Source organism: Phycodurus eques, chromosome 15 (genome assembly GCF_024500275.1).
Source record: "Phycodurus eques isolate BA_2022a chromosome 15, UOR_Pequ_1.1, whole genome shotgun sequence".
NCBI lineage: Eukaryota > Metazoa > Chordata > Actinopteri > Syngnathiformes > Syngnathidae > Phycodurus > Phycodurus eques.
This window is the reverse complement of record NC_084539.1, coordinates 4889339-4902831: the sequence shown is the minus strand read 5'-3', so window position 1 is coordinate 4902831 and position 13493 is coordinate 4889339. Positions and strand designations below refer to the sequence as shown.

Below are 13493 nucleotides of genomic sequence, written 5' to 3'. Positions count from 1 at the left end.
CAGACTCGAGCAAATCAGTTTCTTCTTCCGCCATGTCAAAGACTGTCAGTGCGCCATTTGCAACGCAGCATTTAAAGGGGATGAGGGGAGCAGATTTGATTGAGGTCAGCTGTGATCACGCCCACAGCAGCGCAGATGTCCCTCTTTGAAATGTGCTGGGGTGCACAGGTCCACGAAATTACCGACACCTGGTCTAACCCGCCTCCATACAGAGTTACGCCACGTGCCGTGCCGGATTTACGCCAGTCACAAAAATAGGGCCCAAATTGACAAACTCAGATCGCTTGGGGTCAGCATTAAATAAAACAATTGAAGTGGTCCTGGGCAGATCTTAGCATTAGTTACCGCTGGTTATCGAGGCTCATTTACAGAGTTACATTCGTGATACTTTCCATTCACCTAGTTGGCATTTGTCAAAATCCTAAATCACACCCATCCCCTCTCATGGATGCCGTGACTTTGCCACATCCTCTAGGAGGATTTTTGACAATGCGCCACCTGTCCCAATCATCAAAGTTTCAGCAGCTATTGCTTCATGGCAAATCAAAAACCCATTAATGAAAGAAGGCACACAATGACTTTTCTTGTTCTTTCCATGCGCACGGTGAACAACAATTTTCAATTCAAACTTTGCTTTATTGAAAAGAAGACATGGAACCCAATAGCTTTTAAGGAATCTCCATCATAAAATGGCTTAGGTAGGGCACAGGTACACTTTTTTGTGTGTGTATGTGTTTTGTCAGAGCCCTATGAACCTAGTTAATATTATTCTTATTTTAATCTTTAAAATGTTCACCCAATAATTCAACTTTAGGGGAATATTTTTTTAAACCATCAAATCAAGAACCCTACAACTTTATATAACAGAGGATAAGTGGAGTGCTGTAGTTCTGCTCACTGATCAAATATGCAGAATATTTTTCTTTTTCATATGATTTTTTTTTTCCAGGAATGATTTATTTTTAAGGACCAAGCAAGAATCATGTAGGATATACTCATTTTATTCCCTCAAGGGAAAATTCTACATTAACCAATTTCACTTTCTGTGATCACTTTGCTGGGATAAATCTGAACTGTTACCTGAAACATTAAATTGGAATGAAATTGGTTAGGGATATTTTAAAATTTAGATTACATTTGTATATTTAAAGCATTCTTAAAATAGTGAACACTACCTGCAAACTGCCTCTGGGACAGTACTCCGTTATAATGCATATGTTGGGAGGATCGATGCAAGCTCCAATGAAGCGGGTGAAATGGTTAAACTGGACATCTCTCATCTGAAAATAACACACAAACACAGTGTAACTTTCCAAACATCACATTTCTCCAACCCTGTGGAAACAGAGGACAGGGGAAAGGACCAGCAGTTCATTTATATTCAGAGCTGAGATTACCCCTGCCAGCATTTCATCAAAATCTTGTACTTGCAGTCAGCTAGTTGGCACAATGTCCATTTCTACGTGCTGAGACTGATTCCTGCACAGGGCACCTAGTTGAAACGTGCAAGTGCATAAATTGGTTTTGGTGGTAATGAATGAGGCAGTGTGTGTATGGGGGGGTGTTGAGAGGATGTACAAGCAGGAACACCACAGCCAAGCAGAATCTGAAAGATGAAATCTGGCTGGCATGAAGGATTTACACAATCAAATCTTATCACTCACAACTGAAAATGGTTTGAAAAAACAAGAATGAGGTAAACTGCTATGGAGTAATTTAGATAAGTGATTGAGGGACTTTGCTTTTGTGAGGTCTTTTTGGTGCCGACATTTTTTTATTTCTGAAGCCAACGGGAAAAACGGGGTTTGTAATTTCGGCAGGTACTTTTCTCCCTCCACCTCTATGACTGACAGCCGTTCTCACAGCAAAACCAGGGAGTCGGTGGCTCCTGTTTTAAAGCCTGGGAGATGTTAGCCTACCCTTTGGCCTATATAATTCCCCCTGCTGAACACTGACTGGTGAGGGGGTGGGGGTGTGAGGGGAGGGAAGCTGGGAGACAAGCGGTTAAGTTTCCACCAGCAGCCCCCATCTGGTTGGCTTTTTCATGAGCTGAGGTTTGACGGGCGATTGGGCCTCTGGGAGGTCTGAGAAGTTGCCAGTTCAGACAGCAGCCCCTCTCCCATGTGGCCTGCTGACTGACTGACTGAGACGGCATGCAGGCTTCCAGGAAGCCCTAACTGATCTTCTCTAACTGGCTGTGAATCACGTGGCAAGTAAAAAAAAAAAAAATATATATATATATATATACACAGCTGAGACACACAATTTGAATGAGAGAGTAGAGGGTGTCTAAAGGTAGCGTTAGATGGTACAATGGTTAAAAAAAACAAAAATTATGTTACTTTCCAATGTGTGTTATATATTGAATACAGGTGAGGTTAGGTAAGTTGTCACAAGATCTCTGTGGTGCTGGTTTTGAAGGAATTTCTTGAATTTGTTTGCTTGTCTTCTTCTGTTGTGTGGAGCAGTAGAGCCCTGTGCCTCAAACTCCCAAGGAAACAGTATAGTGGTCATGATCAGAATATGCCAAGTCTTGACATTTATGTGGATCTGCCATGCTATAAAAGCCACAATGGATTGGTAGAAGGCTGCAGGTCCGAGAGTTCATGGGTCATTGGACTCAGCCACAATATAACGCTGGTGCAAGATATATATATACATCTATCTATCTATCTATCTATCTATCTACTCACCGGAGCGGCGTCCGCGGTTTTCGGCGCATGGATGCGGAAGCGGCGCCACAGAGGAAAACGAGCCGGAATTCAGGTGAAACTCCGCAAGAGAGGACACAGATTGGCGTTCCCGTCGATTCACCTCGCGAATGTACGCTCCCTACCCAACAAAATGGACGAGCTTCATCTTCTGTTAAAGACCAGTAAAGACTTCAGACGTTCCGCGGCCATGTGCTTCACGGAGACCTGGCTTTGCGACGCCGTACCCGATGGCGCCGTCACGCTTCCCGGCTTCAACATTCATCGAGCGGACCGCGACATGGAATCATCGGGAAAAACGAAGGGCGGCGGGATATGCCTCCATATAAACGAAAAATGGTGTACGGACGTCACGGTGCTCAGCACACACTGCAGCCCGCATTTGGAGTCGCTGTTTCTGAACTGTAAACCATTTTACGCGCCACGTGAGTTTGCATCGTTTATACTGGCTGGAGTCTATATCACACCGCAAGCTAACACGAGCGCCGCATTGCTAACGCTCGCCGAACAAGTCAACGAAATTGAAAAAAAACACCCGGACTCACCCCTCATTATTCTCGGGGACTTTAACAAAGCTAAACTCAACCACGAACTCCCTAAATACAAGCAGCACATCGACTGTCCTACCAGGGAAAATAATACTTTAGACCACTGCTACACTACGGTAAAAAACGCATACCGTGCTATACCTCGTGCAGCCCTGGGCTCGTCTGATCACTGCTTAATTCACTTAATACCGACGTACAAGCAAGTACTTAAATGTGCGAAGCCTACAGTGAAAACAGTCAAAAAGTGGACCAATGAAGCAAAGATGGAACTTCAAAGCTGTTTAGACTGCACAGACTGGAGTGTCTTTGAAAATTCAGCCGGCAGCCTGGATGAATATACGGACACTGTCACATCCTATATCAGTTTCTGTGAAGAGGTTTGTGTACCAACAAAATCATTTCGGACATTCAACAACAACAAGCCGTGGTTCACTGCTAAACTTAAGCAGCTTCGCCAAGCTAAGGAAGATGCATATCAGAGCGGGGACAGGGCCCTGTATAATCGAGCTAGAAACCAGCTTACTAAAGAAATTAACATTGCAAAGAGGATCTATGCAGCAAAGTTGGAAAAACAGTTTAGCGCGAACGACTCGAAATCAGTCTGGCGTGCATTCCAATCGCTGACTAATTACAAGCGACGATCCCCCCGAGCTGAGAACAATAGCACACTAGCCAACGACTTGAATACCTTCTATTGCAGATTTGAAAAGGACAGTTTCACTCCACACACCCACCCGGGCGCACCCGCGACCACAACCACACCTCTGACTTCTGCGTTAACCATCCATGAACAGGATGTGAGACGCATCTTCAAACAACAGAAGATTAACAAAGCGACAGGACCGGACCATGTGTCCCCATCCTGCCTCAAAGTCTGCGCGGACCAGCTCGCTCCAGTCTTCACTCAGATCTTTAACAGATCTTTGGAAATGTGCGAAGTTCCATCCTGCTTCAAACGCTCCACCATCATTCCAGTCCCCAAGAAACCTGCAATCTCTAGTCTGAATGACTACAGGCCTGTCGCTTTGACATCTGTGGTCATGAAGTCCTTTGAACGTCTCGTGCTGGACCACCTCAAGAGTGTCACAGGTCCCCTGCTGGACCCCCTGCAGTTTGCCTACCAAGCGAACAGGTCTGCGGATGATGCAGTCAACATGGGACTGCACTTCATCCTAGAACACCTCGACAGTGCAGGGACCTACGCGAGGATCCTGTTCGTGGACTTCAGCTCAGCGTTCAACACCATCATCCCTGAACTCCTTTCAACCAAGCTTCTCCAGCTCAGCGTCTCACCTGCCATCTGCCAGTGGATTTACAGCTTTCTGACGGGCAGGACACAGCAGGTCAGGCTGGGGGAGGCCACCTCATCCACACGCAGCATCAGCACTGGGGCGCCCCAAGGTTGTGTCCTCTCTCCGCTGCTCTTCTCTCTCTACACGAACGACTGCACCTCAGCGAACCCGACTGTCAAGCTCCTGAAGTATGCAGATGACACCACTGTCGTCGGCCTCATCAAGGACGGTGACGAGTCTGCATATCGACAGGAAGCGGAGCGGCTGGAGCTGTGGTGCGGGCGACACAACCTGGAGCTGAACACGCTCAAGACGGTAGAGATGATCGTGGACTTCAGGAGGCATCCTTCGCCACAGCTGCCCCTCACGTTGTCCAGCTGCCTTGTGTCAACCGTCGAGACCTTCAAGTTCCTGGGAATTACAATCTCTCAGGACCTGAAGTGGGCGAACAACATCAACTCCGTCCTCAAAAAGGCCCAGCGGAGGATGTACTTCCTGCGGCTTCTGAGAAAGCACGGCCTGCCACCGGAGCTGCTGAGACAGTTCTACACAGCGGTCATCGAATCGGTCCTGTGTTCTTCCTTCACAGTCTGGTTTGGTGCTGCTACAAAAAAGGACAAACTCCGACTGCAACGGACAATCAAAACTGCTGAAAGGATTGTCGGTACCCCCCTACCCACCATTGAGGACTTGCACGCTGCCAGAACTAAGACAAGGGCGTGCAAAATCCTCTCGGACCGTCTGCACCCCGGTCACCAGCTCTTCCAGCTCCTTCCCTCAGGTAGGCGCTACCGATCAACGCAAACTAGAACTAGTAGACATTCCAACAGCTTCTTCCCTCTTGCGATCAACTTCTTAAACACCTAACCTATAATTCCATTACAACAAGCTGGCAATTTTTTGACTTGAGTTCGTTGTCACATTTCTGTGGGGCCAATTATTTATTACTTGTGCACTCACTGTAGTTGTCTCGCCATGCTGCACTATTTGCATATACTGGCCACTCATGCCAGAGTAGCATCTGCTCCATTTGCACACTGATTGAGGAGTATCTGTAACATTTGCACAACCGACATTGTCCCAGATGATCGCACTACTTGTCACTTTAAACCGCATACACTCCTTGAAGTCTCAGCGCCCTTTGCACAATGGTCATTGCACCGGACTATTGCAATATTAGTCGTTCGAACTGCTCTAAGTGCTAGAGGACTCTGCATCTTTTTGCACAATTGTTTTTTGTCAATGTCTTTATGTCCCCAAAGTGTTCTGTAAATTGACTGTTTCTTGTACTAGAGCGGCTCCAACTACCGGAGACAAATTCCTTGTGTGTTTTGGACATACTTGGCAAATAAAGATGATTCTGATTCTGATCGATCGATCGATCTATCTATCGATCTATCTATCTATCGATCTATCTATCTATCTATCTATCTATCTATCTATCTATCTATCTATCTATCTATCTATCTATCTATCTATCTATCTATCTATCTATCTATCTATCTATCTATCTATCTATCTATCTATCTATCTATCTATCTATCTAATACATATATTTAAGTTTTAGAATTTGAATTTAGAAAAGAGAGTATACTTTAGTTTTCCTGGTATGTAGCTTAAATAAGTGGTTGATGCCCCACCCATTTTTCCCATTCAAACACGCAACAGGACTGAATACTATTGTCCACAAATCATCACATATTTATCAAGTCAACAAGTATTTTTTTTTCGTAGTCAGTATTCAACTTTGATTGAATTTCTATCAGCAAAACTCAGCAGTTCAGCTACTCTTTTATACTTGAGCTTAAAAATTGCACAATATCTACCTCATAGTACCTCTTGCTGTTTACTGTTTCTGATGCTAATTATTTTCACGATTATTCCGATATTATATGAATACATTTGTGATTTTTTTTTTTTTGCATGTTAAATTAGCAATTGAACATGCTTTTGGGATGGTGTTGTGCAGATGTTAAGGTGCAACGGTATATGAAAGTAATATAAGGTATACATTCGTTTTTTTCCCCTTTTCTTTCTGAAAAGTAGTGATTTTGGAGGTCCCAGGATTCGGCGACAGACAAGCTTTTTGGGTTAATTTTAAATGTATTTATTTCAGATGTACAGGTCATACACCACAGTGAGATTGTAACAGTTGTTTGGGTAATGTAGTTGACTAACTGTGAAGCCCAGAAGTGACATCATGAGACAGCGCCTTTGTATTGAGCCTGAAACGATTACTCGAGTAACTCAAATAATTGGATTACAAAAAGCTTGAAACAAAATCTCTGCTTTGAGGCTTTGTTTCAGCCGCGTAATGTGGACTGTTAAGGTGGACGCACAACGCGCCATTCAGAAATAAGTTGGCGCGATGACAGAGAGACAAGAAATGGTCTGTAAAACACAGAGAATGTCCAAAGTTTGGGATCATTTCACACAGCATGTCTACGATGATTCAACATCTCAACACCTAGTTGTTAACGCCAGCATGAAAAATGTCGCTGACACAAGGTAACGTAAACATTGATACTAGGTCATTTAATAGGTTACCATTGCTAGTCAGTATGTATGTATGGTTTTTGTTAACATTCTGTTAACAAACACATATCTATCTACGCATCTACATGTGTGGATATAGATACATTCAAAATATCTACATGCTATGTAGTTATATAGATATCCCCGGAAGAGCTGGATGAAGTGGCTGGGGCGAGGGAATTCTGGGCGTCCCTGCTAAAGCTACTGCCCCCGTGACCCGACCTCGGATAAGCGGTAGAAAATGGATGGATGGATGAAAATGATCATTCTTTATTCCCATTGCACAGTGTACAACCAAATTGGGAAATGATAGTTGATAGTAAGTTAATTTTTTTTTTAAAAATGGAATCGACCCTAGTGAGGATAAGTGGTCCGGAAAATGGATGGATGGAGGGATGGTATCCTGTTGAGTTTTTTTTTTTAAATTACATAATACTTATTGTGATGTTTTTTAATCATGCACCTGGCAAACATCCCATATTTAAAAAAAATACAACACTAAAACTAATAAAAACTAAACTTCAACAAAGCATTTTCCAAAAGAATTAAAATAAATACAAACTAGCAGACCTGCTCTAATAATTAATCAAAACTAAGTGAATTGAAAAAAAACTAAACTCAAACGGAAATAAAACTGATGAAAAATCCCAAACCACCATAACCCTGGTTTCTAACCTTTCAATTCCGGCTACCTGAATAAACATTCATCCATCCATTTTCTATTCCACTTATCCTGTTAAGAGTCACGGGAGCAGGAGCCTATCTTTAGCTGATTTCGGGCAAAAGGCAGACTACATCCTGGACTGGTTGCCAGTTAGTATACAGTACATATAGAGACAGACAACCATTCACACTCACTTTTATACTGTCATTGAGTGGGAACTGAACCCACACTGTTTGCACTAAAGTCAGGCGAATGTAGCTACCACTACACCATCAGCGACTCTCCTTAATATTCAATGAAAAATAAAACACTTCATGTGGAATTTTATCATATTTTGCTAATTTTTAGAATTTTTCATTTTGTGAATGAAGAGGAGAGATTCAATCTTGCGTGAATGTCTTTTACCTGCAGTGGCAACAAGTGCAATCTTGTCATTTCATGGTTGTTTCATTTCACAGATGGAATAGAACATTTAGTAAATATGTCTCTTTCAGATAGGGGCTTATAATAGGGGTTTATAACACAACACACAAGGCTGTCTTCAAACTGAAAGCACAAGCCAGCGGTTTTCTCACTTGGACTTGATGGGTGGATGCATGAATTCATGGCTTCCAAAAGGTTTACATTGTACTGGCCTACTCTCTGTTAACTGATGTGTGTGTGTGTGTGTGTGGGGGGGGGGGGGGGGGGGGGGGGACTGAGAACTCAACAATTTCCAGCTGAAATGTCCACACCAACTAAATGAAAAGACTAGCAAACATTGATTCGCATGAGCATTATTAGATAGTTGTTTATACTGATGAAATCGTCTCTATATTGGTTCTGATTTACAAATCTCAATTCCAATGAAGTTGGTACGTTGTGTAAAAGATAAATAAAAACAGAACACAATGATTAGCAAGGTCTCTCTCAACAACATCCAGAAACGTTGCCGGCTTCTCTGGGCCCAAGCTCAGAAGTGTTTTTCATGACGCAATGTGGAAAAGTGTGCTGTGGTCTGACAGGTTCACAAATTCAAACTGTTTTTTGGAAATCATGGAAGTCGTGTCCAAAGAAGAAAAGGACCATCCAGATTGTTATCAACGTAGAGTTCAAAAGCCAGCATTTGTGATTGTATGGGGGTGTGTTAGTACCCATGGCATAGGTAACTTGCAAATCTGTGAAGTTGGTTTTGGAAATACAAAATACGTACTGTAAAGTGATATTGGTGCATAAGGCCACAAAAAAAAAAAAAGTGCTTCAATATAACGGACAATCGACTATAACGGACGACCCCCGCTCCTATTAGACCGTTACATCAAGGTTCCACTGCAGTTTGAAAAGTATTTGCAAATCATTGTAATTCTGTTTTTATTTACATTTTACACAACATCCATAACTTCATTGGAATTGGGGTTTGTAGTTTGCCAGAAACACCAGGAAATCTGAAGTGGTCAAAAACTGTATTTGGATTAAAATAAAGCAAAAAGAGCAGTTTAAGAAAATTAAGTAATAAACAAATCCAAATTAAAATTAAATATTGTACTAAAATATTCCAGAAAGAACTGCAGATGAAGTTGATGATGTGTTAAAGATAGCACCAGCAAGCAAATTTTATATTGAACAAGAGGAAATCTTTGGCAAACAACAGTGCAAAATTAAATACAATACTTAGAGGGTATTCTAAGAGTTGGCTGCAATGTTTTGAAACAATTACAAATTGAATTTTTGTTGTTCAAAAACTGATGAAGATAAAATATAAAATTGGACTACAGGATGCAGCAGTTGCTTTTCAAACCTATTACTGATAGTTGTTACCTGTACAGATCAGTTTTAATGCATTGTCATACATTTTTGTACATTGACTGTATGAAAAAATAACTCCCAAAGAGACCAACCTAAATCCAGGACAACAATCAAATAAAATTAATGGACAAATCTTATTTACAACCAACACTTACATGTTTGAGTTCCAATAAAACTTGTCTGGTTAGCTCGATTCTCTTCTTGTTGACATGTTTAATAGCCACCAGGTTGCCCTGCAATCAAGACACAGTGACAGAAAACATTAATAGGAAGTCAAGTTAGTGAATTTCTGCCATTTAAAGACTAATAATCACACAAATTGGCAATAAAAATGAAGAAAGGAATTCCAGCCACCCATGAAACAAAAATGTATGGTAATTTTACCCAACCGTATCAGCTTGAAAATCAGTTTGATGGTACACTTGTTTCTAATACAAAGGCTTAGAATCTTATTGTCATGGCAACATGTCTCCCATGTTGTGTTAACACGACCATCTGTATAATATTACTGTTCAGAGATGTGTGCAGTGCTACAAACTTTGTTTCACAGCAAAAGGATCAGGCCCTGCTTATATCCAGGCGTGATGCTAATGCCTGGATCAGACTACAAGACAAATTTGGCCCACCATGCCGACCCTATGTCAGACTACTACCATAAATAACCACCTTGCCGTATCTCGGTCAGCCACTTGCAACACTACACGACATTTATTACAATATAACCGTATCCCTTCTTTTACGATCACTGGGCTTTATCTTGTCAAATCAAACACTGTCGGGGAGGTGGGACCAGAAACGCGACGGGACATACCCGTTACCATGGCGACAACAACAACAATGGATTACGGCAATGTGGGTTGGGAAAAAGAACAAAAAGAGGGGGGAAACAGGTGGCATCGTCACTGGGTGCTCGCGAGATGACTTTTGGGCTGTCTATTCAAGTAGAGCTTGAGGTATAGCTATGTTCACGTCATTTTAATACGGATCACAAGCAGGTAGCAAAACTTTATATAGCCAGCTAATGCTAGGACTAACGTTTGCACGTAAATCTGATGGCATTCTGTCAAATCATGCTCTAAAGCTTCGGTAAACATTGGTTTGTGCGCATGAATACATTTTGAGCAGCGAACAAGGGATGCAATGCGCCTGTCCCAATATGAAATCCTATAGGTCAACATCAATGTGCACTGTCAGAGAGTTGGGGTATGTCACACAACACGAAATATTTCCAAACATCCTAGACTTTTCATTTTGGTGTCGTAGGGCTATCGTAGGGCCAATTCATTGGTCCTGGACAATGTCACACTACAAGAAGTGTTGTCGTTCCTGACAAAAATGTGTCGGGTACGATCTGGGAAATCAGGCACAGTAGCAAATCGGGCCGATATCTGGGCTAAAATCCTGCTCAGATTTAAGCATAAAGCACCCACAGAGTGTGTTACTATTTAGTGCATGCATTTATTGGCTTGATTTCTTCTGTTTCAGACCATTTCTTCAAAGAAAAAGTTCTTACAGCTTAGAATTTCGGTACGTTGTACGCCAACACTGTTAGCCAGTAAGCAAATTATTAATGAATGGAATACAATAAGTGTACAAAATAAATGGTTGAGCCTTCTGTGTCTCCACTCTTGTCATAAAATATATGAAGCAATAAGTCACTAGGAAACTTGGAATCTCTAAAGTGCCTCTGAAGAAGAACAACAGATACCGAAATTTACAATGCGTGAGACGCATCAGCACCTTCACTATGCCTTTGTCATTTGGCTATAAAGTATGATTGTTATTATTTTTACAACAATACTTGTATAAGTGGCGGCACGACTGGTTAGCACATCTGCCTCACAGTTCTGAGGACCCGGGTTCAAATCCGGCCTCACTTATGTGGAGTTTGCATGTGTTTTTTTTTCACAGCGCACAAACAATATATTGTATCATATATATATTGCTGCCCCATTTATGGTTGAATATTCAGTACTTAAGGGTTTATAATGCAACATCAATGCCATTCATTATTTTAACTGATGTTTTAGCAGTAAGCAAGCTGACCTTTAGAAGATAAACCGATGTGTTTGCTTAAATATACATATATATATAATAGTCTTTATTTAACTAACTCTAAATGACAGCAAAGTGTCAGTAAACAGATTGAAGCACTCTCTTCTGACTCTTTTTGAAGAACTGTTTGCTAGTTGCCAAACTGCACACCGCATGCTCAGGGAGGACAGTATAATAGAAGTATATGACAGGCTGGTAATGTGGTATTGGGTGTCGTAGTATCGGCGTGTTTTTACAAGTACCAGCACAGACGTCCAGTCTCGGGTGGCTGCATCCGACGCTAATGCAGTAGTAAAGTCATAGTTACAATAAATATTTGCATGAAAAACACTTATAGGCAATCAATTTAAACATCCATCCATCCATTTTCTGAGCCGCTTCTCCTCACTTGGGTCGCGGGCGTGCTGGAGCCTATCCTAGCTGTCATCGGGCAGGAGGCGGGGTACACCCTGAACTGGTTGCCAGCCAATCGCAGGGCACATACAAACAAACAACCATTCGCACTCACATTCACACCTACGGGCAATTTAGAGTCTCCAATTAATGCATGTTTTTTTTGGGATGTGGGAGGAAACCGGAGTGCCCGGAGAAAACCCACGCAGGCACGGGGAGAACATGCAAACTCCACACAGGCGGGACCGGGGATTGAACCCGGGTCCTCAGAACTGTGAGGCTGATGCTCTAACCAGTCGACCACCGTGCCGCTCAATTTAAACAATCAATGAAAAACAATGAAAAAGTGTGGCAGTTACTGAGCATGCCTTGTGTCGCGTGACAACATATTCTTACGCTGCTACAAAAACTAGTTATTTGTGCACTGTTTGTAATCTTGAAATGGCATAATTACAGTACATATTTACATGAAAAACCCTTCCGAGAGGTAAATATAAAACAATCAAATGAAAAAAGTATGGCGGTAAGTGAGTGTGCCTTTTTGTGTGCCATTTGTAACCTCAAGATGTTGGGCTCGTTGTGAACCCAGGAGCTCCTCCACTTAAAAAAATATCCATGTACAGGTTTTGTGATGGTGATAGTTTGACCCTTTAGAAGTTTATTTCTATTTCTATGATTGCCAATGACAAAACAAGTCAGTGTCCCTGAACAGTTTGTGTTTGATCTTTGCGGGTTCTCTGTATTTATTAGCAAATGTAGTAACTTCCAAACAGCTGAACAACATTGTTTTTTTTTTAACCATCGCCATGCAGCTAAACACAAAATGATCGTTCTATTATTGAGCCACTTGTTTTTAATTTTTCCTCAAACCTCCTCCACCATAAACAAACAAATTAAGATCAGCAACGAGTTTGATTGTCATGTCCACCTACAAGGCGGGAGAGTCGAAAGAGACAGGAAGGAGGAGGAAAAAAAACCTGAATACTGACGCATTCTGCAGCTCACATTAAAACCAACTACCTAAATTCGCCCACACGCTTTCTCCTCTCCAGCTTTCTGAGCAAGCCTGTACATGAGTAGGTGGCAAAAGAGAGAGAGTTGAAAATGTCAGAACTCACCAAGCCTTACCTTAAAATAGCCCGTTTTTGCAAATAGCTGATATTTTCCGTGAGCAGTTATAAGGGAGCCATAGCTGGAGCCTCTCTGAAAATAAAAGGATGAAAACTAGTTAGCCTTGAGTCAATTTTGAGCAAAGACGATTACATTTTGTCCACTTTCGACAGTGTCACTGAGCTGCAAAATAAATTCATAAAAAACTAAAGTGTATTCGCCGGGTCTTCAAAACAGCAGCTCAAGGCCTTTTGTAAATATGTTCTCACAGAGTGAATCAGTACAGTGCGGAGGCAGTGTGTGCAGACATGGAGTTTCATCATTTTCACAAATGGATAAAATGCAAACACTGGGAGCACAGAGCACATTGGAAAATATGATCTGGAAAAGACATACACAT

At 42.0% G+C, this 13493-nt stretch overlaps 1 protein-coding gene across 1 annotated transcript in view; it reads right to left on the bottom strand.

Moving 5' to 3' along the window:
* Positions 1–13493, bottom strand: part of npr2 (natriuretic peptide receptor 2) — a 70705-nt gene that overhangs the window by 17494 nt on the left and 39718 nt on the right. The window contains 3 exon segments of the mRNA XM_061698185.1: positions 1176–1280; positions 9691–9768; positions 13112–13186. Coding sequence (XP_061554169.1) covers positions 1176–1280; positions 9691–9768; positions 13112–13186 — 258 coding nt within the window.